Consider the following 20,572-nt stretch of genomic DNA (forward strand, 5'->3'; position numbering starts at 1 on the left):
TTTTAATGAGCTTTTTACAAAGAGTATTATTCTATATAATGTTATTGAGCCTAAGAGACTTTTTTTGTAGTGTTTTATGTAGAAACAATGTATTATCTGTCTTTTTTTTTAATATATATATATATATATCTCCACTCCATTTCACTCATTTACTGCCAGGTATACGACTCTGTCATACAGAGCCCCTGAAATGATCAACCTTTATGGAGGGAAACCCATCACCACCAAGGCTGATATCTGGGTAAGGCCAAGAAAGGCTGAAACTTGCTCTAACCAAATTAAAAAATCTGAGTTCAGTTGATTTTTTTTTCTCTGCTCCCCGAACGGCATTTCCTAATAAGTGGAAGAGAGTGATGTACAGTAGAGCTTCTTATTCGGGAGAAGAAAAATACTAGAACATTTTATCTTCTCAATCCTGAGATGGAAAGCTTATGTATCAAAAAACAAATAAAAAACTTCAGTATAATGTAACTTTTTAACCACAGTATTTTTTTAGGATTTAGATTATATATGAGTGTTAACATTTTTTTTGAGTGGAAGTTTGGTTGATCAAAATACAGAAAAGCTGGACATAACGATTAAGTCATTATACAATAATTTTCTGGAATATTTTAGGATCTTTTTAATGGAAATTGATATGAATAAATGTTTTTCTAATTGCAGTATAAACATACCAGTGACTAGCTTCTGTACATTGAAGGTCTTTATCATTTAGCCTGTATATATCTGGATATAATTACTGAGATAGACCATATTTCTTTGTAGTTGAACTTTGTTAGAATATAGACATCTCTTTAGAACATATTCTATAAGTAAAATGTGCTTGTGATTGTATTTAATAAATTAGGAAAAGAGTATTTTAAGTGTTAATTCATTTAAATTCAACAGTTATTTAGCTGTATCACAAGTGACCATATTAGGAATTGTGGAATAAAATTCTTTGGAAATAGTTCCAGAGTTTACAGAAATATCAGATTTATTTTGTTTTGAAAACATAATGTTCAGAAAATTGTCAGGCATAATGTGTGAAACCAAATGAGTGTCTCCTTGGTTTTCCTTTCCTGGCCTACTCCCTTTTAGGGTTGGGGTACCAAAGTCTTGAGAGACAAATATTCTTTTGTAAGGTTATTAAAAAAAAGTCTTTAATATCTTTTTATGTATATAACATTTATACATTCACCAAACAGTAATTCCTTGTGGTAGATGAATTTTTAAAAATCATATATACAATTTAATCAATTAACAATAGGTTTATTAATTAGATCTCCAGCTTACATAACTCAAATTTCGTTTGCTTTCTGCAGCATTAGCATTTGACTCATTGAATAGCTTATAGTAAAGATGAAGGTTATTATAATGTAGAAAGCAAATTAAACTGGATTTTAATTTATAAAATCAAGGTATTAGAAGAGGTGATTATGGAGGTCTTTTCTGGCCTAATTTTGTGCTGCTGTTGAGTTCCATATTACCTGAAAAGAGTATTTCAATAGCAGATAAACAATAGGCATCATACTTTTCGTTTTGAAGCCATTGAAGGTTTATTGAAAAAAAATTATTCTCTGAGCACATGACTGTTATCCAATACCTTAACAGAAAGAAGGAGATCCTTTTTTGGGTTATTTTTTCCTCAGACTTAGTATGCCAGTGAGGTAGCATACTAAATTGTCAATTATACTTTTAAAATTTGTACTGTTTATATATTAGTTACGGAGTAGAGATTCCGTGATGGGAAAACTGTAAGCTGTGGGCTTACAAATAGATACTCCAAAAAAAAAAAAAAAAAAAAAAAAAAACCCATAATTAGAGAACAGTGTGTTTATATGCTTGAAAGAGGGAGAATTTTAATTTCCATGATGCCATTTTTATGCTGTCTTACTTAGCTCAGCTGAAACACAAGTTTGCTACAACGTTTTAGGTGTGAATTCAGTAATATCCAGAAAAAAATGTTCAATTCAAATTGGCCAAGAACTATATCTTTCATCCTGCTTCAACGTAGTAATGATTCAGAGTTATGATATTGAAGTATGATATTGAAATATTTAGCACTACATATTTTAGAAAATAATTATTTTAAAAATTTTTTTTTTTGCTTGGAAGTTTGTTTTAGGTTGTTATTTTTATCCTGAGATTTAGGATGCTGATTTTATAAAGTATTAGAAAATTCATTGGTTCCCTCCTGTTTCTTGTACAATTAGAAAATTGTATTAGAAAATTAATTAGTGAATTAGAAAATTCACTGGTTCCCTCCTGTTTCTTGTACAATTCTCATTGAGATGGATAAAAAGGGAAATACCTTTGATGTGAAAAAATTAGTATACCTCATTGTGTTCACACTTTACGAAGCAGAGTATTTAGATTTATATATTTGTAAAGTATACTTGCGTTGCTAAAATTGTTATCTGGGAACCCTACAATATTTACTCTAACACAAGACAAATTCCTAAAGTTTGATTGACAAAATAAAACTGGCTAAAATGGAGATTTTTTTTTTGCCTAGACTATCATCTAGACAGTGCAAAGAAAGATGTAATCTAATGTGGACATTATACTATTAATAGCATTTTTTTTTCAAGTGTTGTTAAGGGAGCCTTATGTTCAATTTGCTGTATATGAGCTGAAAATATCTTCCTTCAAGAAAAAAGCATCTGTAAATCTTTTGTAACCATACAGAACTGGTTATCCCTACTTCAAATCTTTATAATTTTGTCATGTAATAACCCAGTAATTTTTTTGAACTAACATTAAAATTTTTAGAGCTTTTGAACTGTTTTCATTGGAATATTGCTACAATATTGAAAACAATCTTTTGTAAATTACTGTTACTGAACTCACCAAGGGTGTTTAGGTCTATTATAATAATTATAAAAATTAATTCATAATAATTATAAAAATTAGTGCACTTGTTAGCTGAGTTTACTAAGTTGATACGTGGAGAAAATTTAACAAAGGAAAGCTGACTTGCTAATTTTTAGATAATAAGGCTAAATTTCAGTATTGCTGATGTAAGTGTATACTAACTTGGATAATTTTATACAATTTGGTTAGAATTGGAAATACCCCTTACACTCTTAAGGCCTGTAGGTGACACTTCTTGAGAAAAAGTAATGATTTCTTGAGCCAAAAAATCACCTACAAAAAAATCCTTCTCAGGTTTAAGCTGTTAGCACCTTAGCTAGAAATTTCCTGTGCTACTTTTATAGATGCAATTGGTATTTTAGGGTGTTTTGCCCTCATTGTCAGCAAGTAGATTTATTGGTGCATTGATAGTTACGAAGCCATGCAGGTTAAGCAGACAGAGCACTTCCCTTTTGAATTTTAATATAGATTACTCAGGTTACAAATACAAATATAATTAGTATAATGTGCTGTAGAAGTTGGAGGGTTATATCTAGAAACAGAGAACTTAATTTTTATAGTGTAAAATAATGAGGTGTGCCTGGTAAATAGTAAGAATTTACTGGTGGTTGTCAGATAAGTTTAACTGTGCTGGCTGATTCGTATTTGGAATCCCAGAACTTATAAACATGCTTTATACTGAATTTGTAAAAATGCTGTTAAAGAAGAAGCCTTTAACTTTGTTGGTTATATGCTAGTTTTATACTAAGTATATATCTTCCTGTGGAAGAAATAAAAGTTTAATTTTTTTCCAAAAGGAACAAGCTACTTCTAATTTTTATGATACCATTAATTCGGCCAACTAGCCACAGATGTGATAGAAGATCATGGATATGATAGTTAAATGTCTTTTCAAAAATTAAATGTATTAATTTGATAAATAATTTGTAAAAAGATTGTTGCAGTGTAGAAACATGCCTTTTTAAAAATAACATTTAGTTTTTGGCTATTTTTATGTCTTGCTTACTTGAGCTCTAATGATATTCATGCTTCTTTGGTTTACAGGCACTGGGATGTCTACTCTATAAACTTTGTTTCTTCACGCTTCCTTTTGGTGAGAGTCAGGTTGCTATCTGTGATGGCAACTTCACAATCCCAGACAATTCTCGTTACTCCTATAACATACATTGCTTAATAAGTAAGTATTTGGAAATATATATGAAAATATTGTAGGATACTGTACTTAGGGCCTATTTACATTCCTTTACTTAAATCCAGTCTTTATTTCATATATTATAATTTTGTGAAACTATAGTAAAGAAAAAAATATTTCAAAAGGTGTTTGAAAACTTACATAAGAATGAAAGCAACCTAATTATTGATTAATATAGATGTTTTTAAGCCCCTCAGTAAGATTTAGTAGCACACACCAAGGGATAATGTCAGAAGGGCTAGTCTCCGAGAGGCCCTTGATTTCAAAAGAATACTTGAGTTTTTCTTCCAACCTCCTTTAAGATTTTTTTCTTCCATTTTGGTAGGTACTGTAATTTAACTTTTTATATATCTACACGGTAAAATTTATTAAAAAGGTTTGAGGAGGGGGAAGGACCACCAGCTATTAAATTAGGAAGCTACAATATTTAAACAGCTCCTCTTAACATGGAGTGTGTCTAGCATTAAGTGTGTCTAGCGTTTCTGCTTTGTTTTCTGCATTCAAGTGCCCCTTGTTGTAGTTTCCAGCTCACTGGAATAGAAAAGAGAGAAATAGAAATATATTTGAGGTTTGTGTGTTGAAGATGGCAGTTCAACTTTCTCAGCCATTTGTGGGCAAAAAATAAGACTGGATCTCTATTTCATTCTTTATGCTAAAATTGCAGATAAATAAAATATTTAAATATAAAAATAAATGTACTTGAAGAAAATAAGTGTGAAATTATTATAACAGTAGAATATGGAATTTATAAGCTAGACATTTAATCCCAGGAACTGTATTAAAAAAAGATTAATGCATTGCTATATAACTTTAAACCATTAAAAGTTCCCCCAGACTCACGAACACAACCTCATAAATTAGAAATATTTGTTACTCATTTGATAAGTGACTAAGTTTTATAATTTTTGATTTTTGTGTAAATCATAAAAGGGTAAAAATTCCAAAAAAGATAAAAAATGCCCAAAAGAAAAAGGGAGCATAGAAGAAATCTAGTCTGACTTGTGATTTAATTTGCTTACAGTAGTAGGATCTTATTTTCTTGTGATTAGGTTTTTCTTTTTTTCTCTGTGTGTGTGTGTATGTATGTATGTGGGAGTGGGGTGGAGTTATGTGTGTTTGTAATGGTAAGATGGAAAAAATAAATACTACTGATAATTTTAGATCTAATTAGGCTCTAGTTAATTGATGCATTACAGTATATTATATGCTTCCTTTATTTGTCAGTAAATGTGCTAATTTTAGTTTTTATCGTTGCTAGTATAAATTTGATCGTGTATTATGTCTTTGGACTTATTTCTGAGAGCTAGGCAAAAATAACGAAAGGTTGAAAATACATAAAAGCATTCAAGTCAATCTGAAATTATAATATTTCTGGTATTTTACCTCCTGTCAGAGGGCTTTATGGACTTTTAAAATACTGTATTGAGTAGTAAAAGCTTAATAAAGTAGAGATTTTAAAACCATAATGTACTTACCTGTAATGTAATGTGTTTTAGAAAATATTTAGATTCTTCACAATTTTATTCTTTTTCTTTGTCTTCTTTAAGAGACAAGGTCTCATTCTGTGGCCCATTCCCTGCTGGAGTACAGTGGTGTGATCAAAGCTCACAGTAACTTCAAACTCCTGGCCTCAAGCGATCCTCCCACCTCAGCCTCCTGAGTAGCTGGGACTATAGGCATGTGCCACCATGCTGGGCTATTTTTTAAATTTTTGTAGAGATTGAGTCTTGCTGTATACCCAGGCTGGTCTCAAAAACTCCTGGCCTTGAGCAGTCCTGCCACCACAGTCTCCCAAAGTGTTAGGATTACAGGCATGAACCACCATGTCCAGCGTAAGATTTTATTTTTTATATTTTTCAAATGTGGCCTTTTGTGTCTTTTGCCATTTTATTTCAGTGTCTCTGTGTGTATAATATGTAGTTAGTGATTTATATTACTTTTAAATAAATCCTACATTCAGAAAATCAGGATTCCTAGCTTCCCTCTTAGTTTTTGAATGTGAAACCTTTGTCAGTTGTGTATTCATGCAATGTAGTTTTTTCCCATATATTAACATAAGATAAAGCATAAGAAGATATACATCTTTTTAGTATTAGTTCCATTTGCATCCATTTCATAGCACACAGAAATTTTGAAAATGAAATAGCTTTGACAAATCTTTGTTAAAACTGTATGGTTTGTGGTTACTTAAGAATTTGAATATACTTTTTGTTGTTACTAATTTAGGTCAAGAGTAGTTACCATTATTTACTCTTCATAAAGCTTAGTTGAACTATTAAGTTCTTCTTTCTTTCCTGGAGACTTTTCTTCTTAAAAGTAATGGAGTCAATTGTTTAGAACTTTTCTTAGCTTTTGTTAACTCTCCCAATAGACAAATAATGGGGCCAACATGGGGGATGAGGAAAGAAGTACTTTGCATTTCCAGATCCAAGAGTTGAACTTAGAGAACCATTTAGAGGAGAATGAGAAGCGTAACTAACAGGATTACTGAATAGTTATGAATAATGTACCGAAAGCTGTGGCTGCCTCAGTTTTCTTTTGGCTCCTGTGTTGTAAGGTGGTTAAAGAAGTACATTGCAGAGATTAAGAGCAAGACTTCTAGAGCCAGTGTTGGATTGCATCTGCTCTGTCTGTTTGGTATGGAACATTGAGCACTTCCATTTATCTCAGTCTTCCCATTTCTAAAAGGGTCATTTAAAAAGTACCCACCTCTTACGGTTTTTGTGAGAATTAAATGAAAGACGAAAAGTGCTTTTTAGTAAGAGATAGCCTTTAATACTACAGTCATTATTACTGTAACAACTAGCACTACAACTACTCTTAATATCAATATTACAATTCTTTATCTAACTTAATTTCTGATTTTCTGGATAGGGGCAGGACATGCTGTCAGATACTAGAGCATACTTTCCCTGCAGAAATGTCTTCGGATGCTTTGAAGTGGAATTTGGTTTTATGGGTTAATGGTGGATCTACCAAAGGCTTACCATAAATTATCATCTATTCTAGAATATACTGTAAATATAACTACTAAGATTATTTTTCTTATCTCCTTATTTTGTACAGTAAGCTAGTGATGAACACCAGGTAAAAGTTTTTTTTTTTGTTTTTTTTTTTTTAAACTTTTGGGTCTTCTCACTTATTGCTTTATGGTTTCTTTGCTCTTAAGAGCTCATGTATTGGGGCTAAATTTATTATTATTATTATTATTATTATTATTATTATTATTATTTATTTAGTTTTTGAGACCATGTCTCACTCTGTCATCCAGGCTGGAGAGCAATGGTGTGATCTTGGCTCACTATAACCTCCACCTCCCAGGTTCAAGTGATTCTCCTGCCACAGCTCCCTGAGTAGCTGGGACTACGGGCCTATGCTACCATGCCTGGCTAATTTTTATATTTTTAGTAGAGATAGGGTTTCACCATGTTGGTCAGGATGGTCTTGAACTCCTGACCTCGGTGATCTGCCTGCCTCAGCCTCCCAAAGTGCTGGGATTATAGGCATGAGCCACCATGCCCAGCTATTTATTTATTTATTTAGAGACAGGATCTAGCTATGTTGCCCAGACTGGTCTCAACCTTCTGGGCTCAGCTGATCCTCCTGAGTAACTGGTACTATAGGTGTGAGCCACTGTGACGGGTTCGATTAGGTTTAAATTTATTTCAATACCCATATTGTGGGAAATCAGGAATTTGCTTGCTTGTTTTTACTAAATTCAAATTTATTATGGAAATTTAATAATTTCTACAAATACTGACAGAGCAGTGCAATAAATTTTCATGTACCTCATGAAAATACCTCACCCATCCTCAGTGGTTATCAATTCATGGCCATTCTTGTTTCCTCTATAACCTCACCCACTCTCTTCTCCTATATTATTTTTGAAAAAAAGAATCTCAGCTACTTCAAAGTACCTTTGAAATGAAAGATTAAGATAGGGTTTCCTTGGAGCTTTTCAGTCATCGGCTCTGGGTTACTACTTGAATAGCTGTAGAGAGAGGGCTCTGATCAGTAACTTTTTGGGGTAGTTACTAGGACTATTCCAAATGTATTATCCTGGCATTATTTAGTGCTACTTAATGTTTTAGTTATGATTGAACTTATTATCAGCTATTAAATTTAGTTTCATTTCAGCACCCGTATAATAAGGTATGTAGGACACATGTTACATAGTAACATGTAAGTTTCTATAACAATGTCTAGGTTAACAGATAGAAATAATGTTGATGCCGGAAATATTTATGGTTGGAAAATTAGAGTGGATGTTTCCATTTCAGGGAAATTAAGGGTAATAACTTGAAGTTTGTGGGAGAGAACAATGTGTCTTTATGGAGGGAAAACCAAACAAATTTTAAGCAGAAAAATTGTTTTGAGACTTCTATCCAAAGTATTTTCTTTTCTTTTTTTTTTTTTTTTTTTTGAGATGGAGTCTCGCTCTGTCGCCCAGGCGGGAGTGCAGTGGCCGGATCTCGGCTCACTGCAAGCTCCGCCTCCCGGGTTTACGCCATTCTCCTGCCTCAGCCTCCCGTGTAGCTGGGACTACAGGCACCCGCCACTTCGCCCGGCTAGTTTTTTTTTGTATTTTTTAGTAGAGACGGGGTTTCACCGTGTTAGCCAGGATGGTCTCGATCTCCTAACCTCGTGATCCGCCCGTCTCGGCCTCCCAAAGTGCTGGGATTACAGGCTTGAGCCACCGCGCCCGGCCAAAGTATTTTCTTTTTAAATTTGTTGAGCTATTAGATTAGAGATGGTGGCTTAACTTTATTTAGGCCCAGGCATGGATCCTTTGTTTTGTGTAACTTGATGGTAACTACTTTAATTTTTGGCTTGGGTCCTTGACTAAACCATAATATAAATTGACTGCTGCAACAGCAACTCCTTTAGCTTCTATTTTTGTTGGAATGTGCAGGGATTTTGTGCTTTTCTATGCAATATTAGTAGAGGCATAATTAATTCAATTGCCTCAGACCAGTGTGTACATCAGTAGGAAATATTGTAGTTTAGTCATACACTACCTTCAGTACTGAAGCTCTATTTTGTGTTCTTAGGTTGTGTTAGTAGTATTTGTGTCAATAGAAAGATTTACACAATTGAGTGAGCAGAGGAATATTATTTCTTGTGGCTAAGTTTTAAAAAGTTGATTTTATATTTACAATAGAAACAGATTCAGTGGTAATGGTCTTGTGATCATTCACGTGATCATTTTAAGTTGAGTTAACAAGGGTGTATTCTAGCTTCTCTGCCTTTTTTGTTTGTTTTTAGACCTAATCACAAAATACTACTTTTAGGTGAACTGAACACATACATTCCTTAATCCATTTCTTTTCCCCAAAAGCATATTTTGTTAATAGATGATATAGTTTTATTGTCATGAAGTAGCAATTAATAAAACACTAAACTTGAGGTTTAATTATTTGCAGGAGAAAATAGCTTTAGAAAAACTATAAAAATTGAAGGGTCAATTTCTTGCCTTTTTAAAAAAAAAAAAAAAAAAAGAGACAGGATCTTTCTGTCGCCTGTGCTGGTTTGCAATGGTGAGATCATAGCTCACTGCAGCCTTGAACTCCCAAGCTCAAGCCACCCTCTCACCTCAGCCTCCTGAGTAGTTGGGATTACAGGCGAGAGTCACCATGCCTGAGTGAAATTGTCCTTCTTCAATCAGTGTTTAGCTGTATTAAATGTGAGACCTCTGCACTCTAGACTACATCCTTCAGTAATCCAGTAGTACATTTTGCAACCCATTCTCTTGAAGAGTTCAGTAAATTATATTATCTAACTTAAGTGCTTAAAGATGCCTTCATGATTTTTTCCTTTTTTTAACTTGCTGATAATACTCAATTTAGAAATATTCAGAGATAAAAATGTAGCCAAGAGTTCTACCTGTGGGTTTTAGGTATGATTATTCATCTTTTCATACTTTGAATTTAGAACCAAGTCAGAGATGGTCCACTGGAGCTCATCAGGTAAAACTGTCAACTTTTTAGTATTGATAAAGCAAATTGCAGAATGAAATTTAGATCTAAAGCCAAAGGATCCTGTTCCTGTGTTCGCAGCCTTCAAATTTACAAACATCCAGTCATAGGCAATGCTGAAAAACCTTCGACTTCTTTCACAGAGTCAGGTTACTTACAAAATATGGCTCAGCAGAGAACATGTATGTTCTTAAAATAACCTGTTCTGAAAGAAAGATCATCAGAGATTGACAGATGGAGGTGCTTCATTCTTTTTTCTAGTCTAGCAATATGACAAATCACTATCTTTCCCATGGGGGAGAATGAGTTATAGTAATAGAGATCGTGGCACTACATTAGCACAGTGGCTTCAAACTTTTTGTGACTGTGATTCAATATATTAATAAAAAATATATTTTAGTTATGACCTGGTATACACACCACACACAGAATATACACACGTAAACTGAATCACATTTCATGAAATATTGCTTTTACCATATTAATATACTCTAATATTTTCTGTTCTTCTTTATTAAAATAAATAGTAGTTCTGACCTTTTGAGTTGATTTTATGTCACGTAAATGGGATCAGTACAGTTAGGCAGACTAAACTGGCTCCAGCAGATATATTCCCACATGAAAACATGACCCAGGGAATGCGAGGTCCTTGTGTTTGCTTATAAGATAATATCAATTCTACCTGCAACCTAGCTACCTAATCATTAGAGGATATGGTGTGCTTAACTTGAGTGACAGAAATACTTATACCTGTATAGGTTAGGACACAAAATCTCAAATTTATTTTTTTCTCCCTTGGTGCTTCTCAACTGCTATGAAAGAAAACAAAACAAAGAAAAACCAGGAATGCCTGAACTATCATTTAATTCCTCTCTGGATACTTGAAAAGATTTTCTTGGATTAAGCCAGGCCACAAAAGAAATACATTCTTATACCATACCCCTTTGTTTTACTGCATGGCATTTAGGCCACTAGTACATACTGATAGAGTGTTTAAAACATGACCCTGTGTCACTCACTGCTATTCCTAAGGATGTTGTTCACTTTGTGTGAGCTATCTTTAGAAAGACCCAACGGAGAATTTGCTCTCTAGCTTTCGGTATCACGAATAGTGTTTTTCCTTAGCACCTGATTTGTTTTTGTATTAGATACACTGTGATTCATGTAATGGATCCTGTTGCCCTGTTTATATTGACAGCTAAAAAATGGAGAGCACATTTTGGGCCTGCATTTATGACCAAATCATATGTAGTTTATAACTGACCTCATTATCCTGTCCAACCCCCAAGCCATTATTTTTCTGTTAGTTTTAATTTTTTTATATATTAAAAAAAATCTTAGTTTTGTGTGCCACTTCAAGTTCTTTATAGGACTAAATATGTATAATTAGCTGTTGTTGAAATTAGATTTTAAAAGCCAAATAAATTTGTTAGAATAGAAAAATAGGACTATACGTTTGTGAATTAGGTAGATTTCATGTGATTTGTTTGGTTTTTAAAATTATATGAATAAGTATTTATTGTTAACAGTATGTTTAAATTTATCCCGATTTTGTGTACGGGTGTTATGTTAAAAACATTTAATATCTGTTGGTATCAAGATAAAATAAACTTTGTGGATTCCTCAGATCTTTTCTGGATTGAGTTTGAATATAAACTAGCAAATATTAGAATTAAAATGTTTTTAGTTATTTCAATCTAGCAGTGGTGGTAAAAATTATTAAAAAATCAATTTTATAAGTGATATATGTTAGCATTATAAATATCTAAAATCAAGTTACATTCAGAGTTTTTGTATATTTTACACTGAGCTCAGAATCTCTCAAATAAATTATAACTTTCCACATAACTGTGTTTTTAGCCAAAATAAGTTTATCATGTCATTGGAGATGTATCACACATTCTGTATTCAAAATATTACTTAAATTTGAAGGGAAGATTTAATTCATTTTGATTTATAATTTTATGTAACCATTTACATACTTAGATCTCGCTATACATTATTTTATTAGTAAACTTAAGAATATCATCCAATTCTTTAAATTTTACATTTTAAGTAGTTTAAAAAGGATTTAAACATTATAACAACTTAGTGTTAATTAATGAAGCAGAGGTAGACTTTGAGATGTCTTAACAAAATCTTTTACTTATGGAATTGAGTATAAATGTCAACCTTGTGAAATTTAGAATTAAAAATTATCCAAGAAATAGAGTACTACCAAATGGTAGTGGTCTTTGGTAGAAAAAAGATCAGGCATTTCAAGCAATGCTGTAAGGTTGTTTTGAAATCTGTTCATAAAAACCATAAAACTCTGCCCATATTTCTGAGCATGATATGGATAACACGTTAAGATACAGAACTATGGTGAATGTTGTTAGCATCAATATGGGAAGAGAGCATGTTTTTGGAAAACGACAGTGCCAATCCTTTACTACTTTGTTATATTATAATGTACACAATTGAGACTTTTCTCAATGGTTCAGGATCACTTAAAAATTAATACAGGTATTAATTATTTTGAATAGAATTATTTTGAGTAGAATTATCTTGAAGGACTTTTTTATTATCGCCTTGGAACTTTCTTGAATAATTCCCCAGTGTTCACTAAACTCACTTTTTCTTTTGTGTCACTTTTTCAATAGAATAATCATGTTTGTCATTCGTACTTGTAGTGTAGGCCTGTTCTGTGACTGATCTACCCTTAGCTTGGGATAATGCTTTATTTATAAAATAACAATTTCTGCATTTTCTATAGGTATGAATAAAGTTTGCTAGAATCGGTTGAGGTCTGTCCCAATGGGGCTTTTCCTGTAGCCTGCACGTCGTTGGAAACGCCTCACAGAGTAACTCTGTGGTTTTACTTTACTCACAGGACTATTGTTAGATCTGTGGGAAGGAACTACAAGACAGTTGCTAAAAGTTTGAAAAAGACAGTTACTAAACGTTATGAAAAACCAGATAATCTACTTTTTTACCTTAGGTATTGGCATATTCCACACATCTGTACCATTCTTGAGTGATCGCTTAGGAATGAATGTGATTTGAACTCATTCATGTTGAGAGGGTGTCAAATTGAGAACCAGGCAGATCCCCACCACCTACAGTATGAAGGACCCTAAAGTAAATTGGTTGAATAAATTAAATCCCAAAGATTCTTGGTGAATTTTGAAATCTTCCTCAGTATACCCATGTTAAAAGGAGATGACGAAGCCAAAGTAATTGTGGGCTGACATGACAACTGGATCAGTTTCATTAAAAAGGGCAAACTTGAAGATGACTCCAGCTCTTTAGAGGATCTAAAGTGACCTTGATGGACAGTGGAAGAAATCACAACATGGAATTCCTTGAATAAAAATTTATTGACTTAAAAAAAAAAAAAAAGTTAGGCCGGGCGCGGTGGCTCAAGCCTGTAATCCCAGCACTTTGGGAGGCCGAGATGGGCGGATCACGAGGTCAGGAGATCGAGACCATCCTGGCTAACACGGTGAAACCCTGTCTCTACTAAAAATACAAAAAAAAAACTAGCCGGGCGAGGTGGCGGGCGCCTGTAGTCCCAGCTACTCGGGAGGCTGAGGCAGGAGAATGGCGTGAACCCGGGAGGCGGAGCTTGCAGTGAGCTGAGATCCGGCCACTGCACTCCAGCCTGGGTGACAGAGCAAGACTCCGTCTCAAAAAAAAAAAAAAAAAAAAAAAAAAGTTTGCTAGAATCATCACTGATCTTAGAATGGAACAGAAAATATGTATTTTTTATCTTATAATGTGTGCCGCTACGTAGTATAATGTGTGTTTCATAAAACTTCTTAACATTTTTATCTATTCTTGCAGGGTTCATGCTTGAACCAGATCCGGAACATAGACCTGATATATTTCAAGTATCATATTTTGCATTTAAATTTGCCAAAAAGGATTGTCCAGTCTCCAACATCAATGTAAGTAGGTTTTCAAGTAGGATATGAATTTAAAATTCATTTTATCATATGTGAATATATTTACTTTCAGAGTTACTTTTTTGTTTGTTGCTGCTGTTAAACTACAGAGTTACTTGTTTCATGACAAGTGGTCTGATTGTGTGTTTGATTATATTTGTGGTACAAAGCTTCAGTACCCAGACTATGCACTGAGATACCTTGGGGAACTGCAGCAGACTCAGGCAGCATATTTTGCATTTTTGAGGAAAACACAGGGACATCTTTGTGACCTAGCACAAACTAATTTTATTAAGTTATTTGGGCCTAACCATTTAATAAACAGGACTATTAGATTTTTTTTTTTTTTCTTAGAAGTAAACAATTACTGAGATACTGAGCACTGTGTTAACTAAGTTTGGGGAACTTTGGTATAAAGAGCACAGGCATTGTTAAGTGGGAACTAAACAATGTGTACTCATAGACAGTGAAGTAATAGACATTGGAAGCTTAGAAAGGTGAGAAGCAGATGAAGGATGATAAGTTACCTTATGGGTACAATGTACACTATTTGGGTGATGGTCATACAAAAGCCCAGAGTTCACCATTATGCAGTATATCCTTGTAACAAAACTGCACTTATATCCCCTAAAACTTAAAAAAAATTTTTTTTTAAAAAAGCACAGGCAGTGTAAACAGAGAGACCCAGATTCAGTTTTGTCCTTATCAGTGACTGACTTTGAATCTTTTGGTAAGTTACTTTAATGTCCATTTCTTTTTCTGTAAAACACGGATAGTAATTATAAGGATTACATGTAAAACCCAGTGCCTAGTCCATGGAAGGTGCTCAGTTGGCAATAGTTAGTATTATTTAAAAGCTTTGAATTTTATTCACTGTCTGTACAGTGCATTTAACTACATTAGGTGAATCGTGTAGGGCAAGTCTCTGCCAGTGTTAATAAAGGTCTCTAGAATCATCACTGATATAAGCCATTCTTGACTTTGTAAAGATCATCTGGCCTGACCTGTTTCTGTAGGGTTTCCTTTATGTGTAACTTAATCTACCCCACTAAGAAAAAAAGAAGGAATGTGGTGCCTTTCTTTTTTTAAAGCCCTTGCCATATTGATGTATTATTTTCTCTGTTGAAGCTGAAAGCTTTGCAGTTCTAAAAGTAGATAAGTAGACTCATTAGACGTTTACTCAGCAAGTATTTATTGAGTACCTACAATGAACTAAACATTGAGTATAAACAAATGAACAAGGCCTTCCGCCCTGATTTTCCAGGCCTTACATTGAGTGTCTTGAAAATTATTTGTAGTATGTAGAAACAACACTTGATGCTTATCCTTGGTGTTTGTTGCTTTTTCCAAAATGCAAAATAGTCATTGATTTACAAGTGTAATGTAGTCTTTCTTTTTACTCAAGATTTACCCACTTATAAATGGACACAATGGTGTTCTTCTGCTTATTTTCCAAGGTTTCTGTGGCACATGAATATGAAATTGACATTTGTGTAACATGTAGTGATATTTGCAGATTAGATCTGGTGAATATATGTGAACAATTTGTAGGTATCTGATATGATAGTAATAGCGTCTCATAGTACTTTTAAAGTTCAATAATATATCCATAGCTTACAAATACTTTCTGCAATTAAAAAACTAAAATGAGAAGTTTTATTTTTTTCCTTCCAAGAATTCTTCTATTCCTTCAGCTCTTCCTGAACCGATGACTGCTAGTGAAGCAGCTGCTAGGAAAAGCCAAATAAAAGCCAGGTAGGCAAAACTTTGCTAAAATTGAAAAGGCATTAAAAAAAATGATAGGTTTTGTTTTTACTCCTAGCAAGTATAATTGATTAAATACCATCTTCATCCACAAAAGATGTTGTGTTGCTTATTGTATGTGGTATAATTGAGATAGTAAATACAAAATAAGCTTTTAAAAATACTAGATAAAGAGTTTGGCATCATCTCACTGGAACTGTTCACTCAATGACAAGGGATTGTTTGATGATGTTAGAGTGGGTCTTTTTTTTGGACAGGGGTTGTCATTTTCATCACACAGCAACTCTAATTTAGGAAATACTGTGTTTTCAGTTTATAAATACCATGTTTATTTTTTAAATTTAAGGAAAAAAAAAATAGCTCTTACAGGCAACTAGAATATATAGAATATGTATGTACTTTGTAGAATTTGTAATGAGTGGTTATAACTATAATACTTTTTAGGGCTGGTAAATATGTTTTCAGTCTTATTTTTCAGAGTATTTATTATATTATTAATAATAAGTTTGAACTATATTATGTAGGTTAAGACTGAATCTGTTAATGACTGATTTTTACCCTCCTCACACTTTTTTGAATTTAAAAGTTAATAAGCAGGATTGTATCTTAGATTATCAGACAGGTATAATATTACATTTGGGGAGATTTCTTGGTCACAGCAATTTTATATTGTATGTTATTTATGCAAAGTTTGTTTACCCAATACAAAAATATATTTGTTCATATGCTTTTTATATGCAAGATATAGACAATTGAAACACAAAGGAAAAAAAGCAGTTTTTATTTCCAAGGAGTTCACATTCTAATTGACAAGTAAACAATTACAACCTGATAGATACTAGGCTACTTTGAGAGTGTGGAGGAAGGGAAAGACTGGGAACAGAGAAAACAGGAGCACATACAGAATGCTTTCCCTGCAGGTGGGAGTTGCTGCACTCCTCCTTGAATGGTGAATAGTCAATCACCTGGAAGGGTGGGGAGTGAAATTATAGCAGGCAGGCAGTTTAGGCAAGAATAACCCTTGTGAAACTACAAGGCTAGGACAAAGGGGGACATATACAGGAGGTAGATAAATGCCCGTCATGAACAACTTTGTTTATATATCATGCTGAGAAATTTGAACTTTGGCCTATAGGTCAGTTAATTTTCAACCTTCTAGTCAGTTCTACTCTTTGAGACTTGGTTGTGACATGTGTTGTAAATGATCTGTTACTTATAAATGTTAAAATTTCATTTGTGAATGACTTGTTTTCAAAAATGGTGTTACTCTAAAAATATCTTCATTCACTTGAATTTCAAAATGTTCTTTTGAGAAGAGATGAAGGTGTAAAGTTATATCTAACCTGCAGGAATCCAGCTTGACCAACAATGGATCTTATCTATGACGTAGCTTTAAGTAGCATCCACTGTTATAGTTGAGTGGTAATTAGGAATTATTGTAGGATTTGTCAGTTGAATTTTATTGTAACTTCTGTTTTTTAAAATAATTAGTAAATAAATCTTTGAGAAAGTAGGTGCAGATTTTTTTTAAAAAAGCATAAGTCAGCTGAACAAGAATGATGATTTGATTTTCTTTTCACCCTAATGCAAGTTATAGCTGTGGAGTTACAAGACAGTGAAATAGTACTATTAAAATTCACAGTGCTTATTTATAGTATGTTAAATCTGAACATTATGTATATTAAAAAATAAGGTTGATTGGTACTTACTGGTTAATATAAATTTAGTCTATGAATATTAGTAAAAACTTGAAAAAATCTTAATGTATACAAAGCTTAATATTAAAAAATTTAGTTTTTTTCATGTAAAGAGCATATTTTGGGAGGAGAAATCATATACTAGCAGTTTCATTACATGTTTTCAAAAAGCACCTGTGGGTTTTTCAGCTGCCTTCAATCTGTGGTACTCTTTGCCTTCTTAAAAGGTCGCTCTCATCTCCCTGAACTTTGCATCTGCTCTTGGTATGGTTTAAGATGTGAAATTTATCTGACGTGTCTTAAAGATGGAGACACTGAGAATCACTGGCCTGGCAGATGGAAACATTGAAGGATTTTAAGCAGGAGAGTGTGAGTCTGAGTTTTAGGAAAACTACAATGATTTTGTTCAGGTGATGGCGAAGGAGAAAGAAGGGAAGCAGAAGAATAGCTCCGTGACTGTTGTAATAGTGAAAATGAGACTATGCAGCAGTATTGATGCAATAATTACTGTTTTTAACTTCAGTCAATTTTGTATCTCCCTATGCCAATCTGCCCAGGCATTTTCTTCCCATTCCTTCCCATAGAATACCTGGTTTCTCTGTCACTGCCTAATGAAATCAAACTTATTCAGAAAATTTTAAACCCCAGTTTCTACCTGAAGCCTTCTGTAGCCAGATTAGGTTAAAAGTACAATTACATCTCCATAAACTCTTGACAGCACTAGCTTGGCACTGATGATTTTTACTATCTTATATTTATTACATTTCCACTAACATGTGCCCTGTCTTCCTAGGTATACTGTAAATTCTTTGAGGACAGGGTGTTGTGCAGTGTTTTGCTGAATATCAGTAAATGTACAATACATATTAGCACTTTGGTAAAACAGGAGATGTCAGAGTGAACAAAGTATACAGACTTTTAATATGCTTCTTAGGGCTTTTGCTATGCCTGCGTGTGTTGTGAATAAAGAGGGTTTAGATCAGCAACAAGGCAATGTCAGGTCTGGCCTGTCCTAGCCATTTAATACAGAAGGGATAGTTAAACCGAGAGATGTGTACAATATTTCCCCCAAATTACTTGAGCTTAGGGAGTATAGCATTGGTTGTAATGGCACATCAATAATTCAATGTCAGTAAATACTTGATTATCATTAAAACAAGATATAATTGATTTTTTATATATGTATACCGATTATATGTGTATATACAGATGTATAGTGTGTGTGTGTGTGTGTGTATATATATATATATATTTGGCCTATTAGTTCAATTTTCATGTCTTTTACCATCCCCATCCCATCTAGAGCATTAGTATTATTTTCAGAAAACAGCGTACATGTAATTCTAAGATCTTTTGATTCTGTGTCACGTTTTTTTTGTTCCTCTTGGAAAGAGTTGTTAGTAGGGTTCCCTCTTGTGGTACATACAGATACTGGGAAATAACTGGATCTGTGCACTTGTTGATAGATGCAAATGCAGCAGATGTGTGCTTCATAAATCATATGTATGTAAAAATTTAAGTATTCACTTGAAAATGTGTAAGGGGATTTAATAAAGATATTTTATTGTGAATCCTGTTGGAAAGTGAACATATGGTCCTATTAACAAGTATTTGAATTTTTGTACTTAATTTATAGAAAGCAAGCACGTTGATAAATATATAAAGATTTTACCTTTTTTTTTTTGTTTTGTTTAAAAAAAAGCAATGTCGGTGTCTTCTCACATTATATTTATGGTCTCTTGATTTCAAAACTGTGTTTACTGCTTAACTACCCACATCTGGGGCCTAAACTAAGTCCTAGTGGGATAAATTTTATGTGCTTTCCATTCTGTGTTCTGAGTAAAGCAAAGTTAAAGATTCAATAAGTTGAATGTGAGTAGGTGGCACCTGTTAAAAGTTTTGGCTTATTTTGTTTAACATGCCCTAGGCCACAGTCTTTTCTTTTTTTATGCCTTGGAGTCCAAGCAAAGGGAGATTATTCCTTGTTGTTTCTTATTTTTATTTCCCTGACAAGTTCAGAGAGTGGCTCCCAGTTTTGTCCAAAACCTTATGAAAAGGATTCTGTTTATTTCTTTTCAGTATCATTTCATATGTTCTTTTTCTGCTGGTTTTGATAGCAGACTATGAATGGTTGTGTACTGTTTTAAGGAAAATTGTTAGTTTTATTTGTTTTTCTATCTTTATTAAACATTTGATACTTGAAAATGAGCCTTAGAAGGAAGATGAGGACTAACGTGATTATCAGTAATAGTTAAAATGCATCTGTTGAGTTGGATGCTTTATAGAATAAATAGTAAATTAGAAATAATCCCAATATTTAGAATGAAATATATTCTTCTGTTGTAGAATAACAGATACCATTGGACCAACAGAAACCTCAATTGCACCAAGACAAAGACCAAAGGCCAACTCTACTACTACTGCCACTCCCAGTGTGCTGACCATTCAAAGTTCAGCAACACCTGTTAAAGTCCTTGCTCCTGGTGAATTCGGTAACCATAGACCAAAAGGTAATAGAGCCCTGCCAATCTCATCCTCTTAAAGGTTAATGTAAATAAACCTTTTATGGTTTGATTTCCTGACCTCAGGTGATCCTTAATATTGTAAAGCGGATAACATAATGCTTTCAGAAACTTTCTACTGATGTCTACTAAATTCGGCTGGTTTCTCAACAATTCAATTGTTGTAGGCAAAAGGAGTTACTGGCAATATGAAAGTATGGTACAAAAAACTCACAATTTGCTTTGATACTATAAATACAAACTCTTATCCCTAGAGTCATCAAGTAGTAGGGTTTGAGGTTGGGAATAAAGTTCAAAGGTATGGAAAAAGTCTATGTTATATGAGAAAGAAAGAAAGTTGAAACACTAGTCTTACAAAGTTATATGTCTTTGCATTGCACCTAAAGTCTTGGTGAGGGACTATCTTGAACCATCGCTATGGACATTACAACATAAAAACTTACCTGATTTTGAGAAAAATTTACTTATCTAAAGTATCTCCTGAGTATGATGGTACAGCGTGGTACTTTAAAAAAATTTTTTTCCCCCAAAGAAATATCCCTAACATTAGAGTAAACTTATTTTCTCAAGGATCTGGGGGTATAACCTGAAGACTCACCTCAAAGAAATCCTGTTTTGCACTTTATTTCATGATCAATCT

General features: G+C 33.4%; 1 protein-coding gene and 1 non-coding gene across 4 annotated transcripts in view; both read left to right on the top strand.

Moving 5' to 3' along the window:
* Positions 1-20,572, top strand: part of BMP2K (BMP2 inducible kinase) — a 140,416-nt gene that overhangs the window by 68,936 nt on the left and 50,908 nt on the right. For all 3 annotated transcript variants that reach the window (XM_007998999.3, XM_007999000.3, XM_037989119.2), the window contains 5 exons: positions 160-241; positions 3,901-4,033; positions 13,849-13,952; positions 15,625-15,704; positions 19,757-19,920. In XM_007998999.3, coding sequence (XP_007997190.3) covers positions 160-241; positions 3,901-4,033; positions 13,849-13,952; positions 15,625-15,704; positions 19,757-19,920 — 563 coding nt within the window. The remainder of the gene's footprint in view (positions 1-159; positions 242-3,900; positions 4,034-13,848; positions 13,953-15,624; positions 15,705-19,756; positions 19,921-20,572) is intronic.
* Positions 12,804-12,935, top strand: LOC119624056 (small nucleolar RNA SNORA18). Its single transcript, XR_005240145.1, has one exon. It is a non-coding gene; the product is annotated as a small nucleolar RNA SNORA18 (small nucleolar RNA).

Source organism: Chlorocebus sabaeus, chromosome 7 (genome assembly GCF_047675955.1).
Source record: "Chlorocebus sabaeus isolate Y175 chromosome 7, mChlSab1.0.hap1, whole genome shotgun sequence".
NCBI classification, from domain to species: domain Eukaryota; kingdom Metazoa; phylum Chordata; class Mammalia; order Primates; family Cercopithecidae; genus Chlorocebus; species Chlorocebus sabaeus.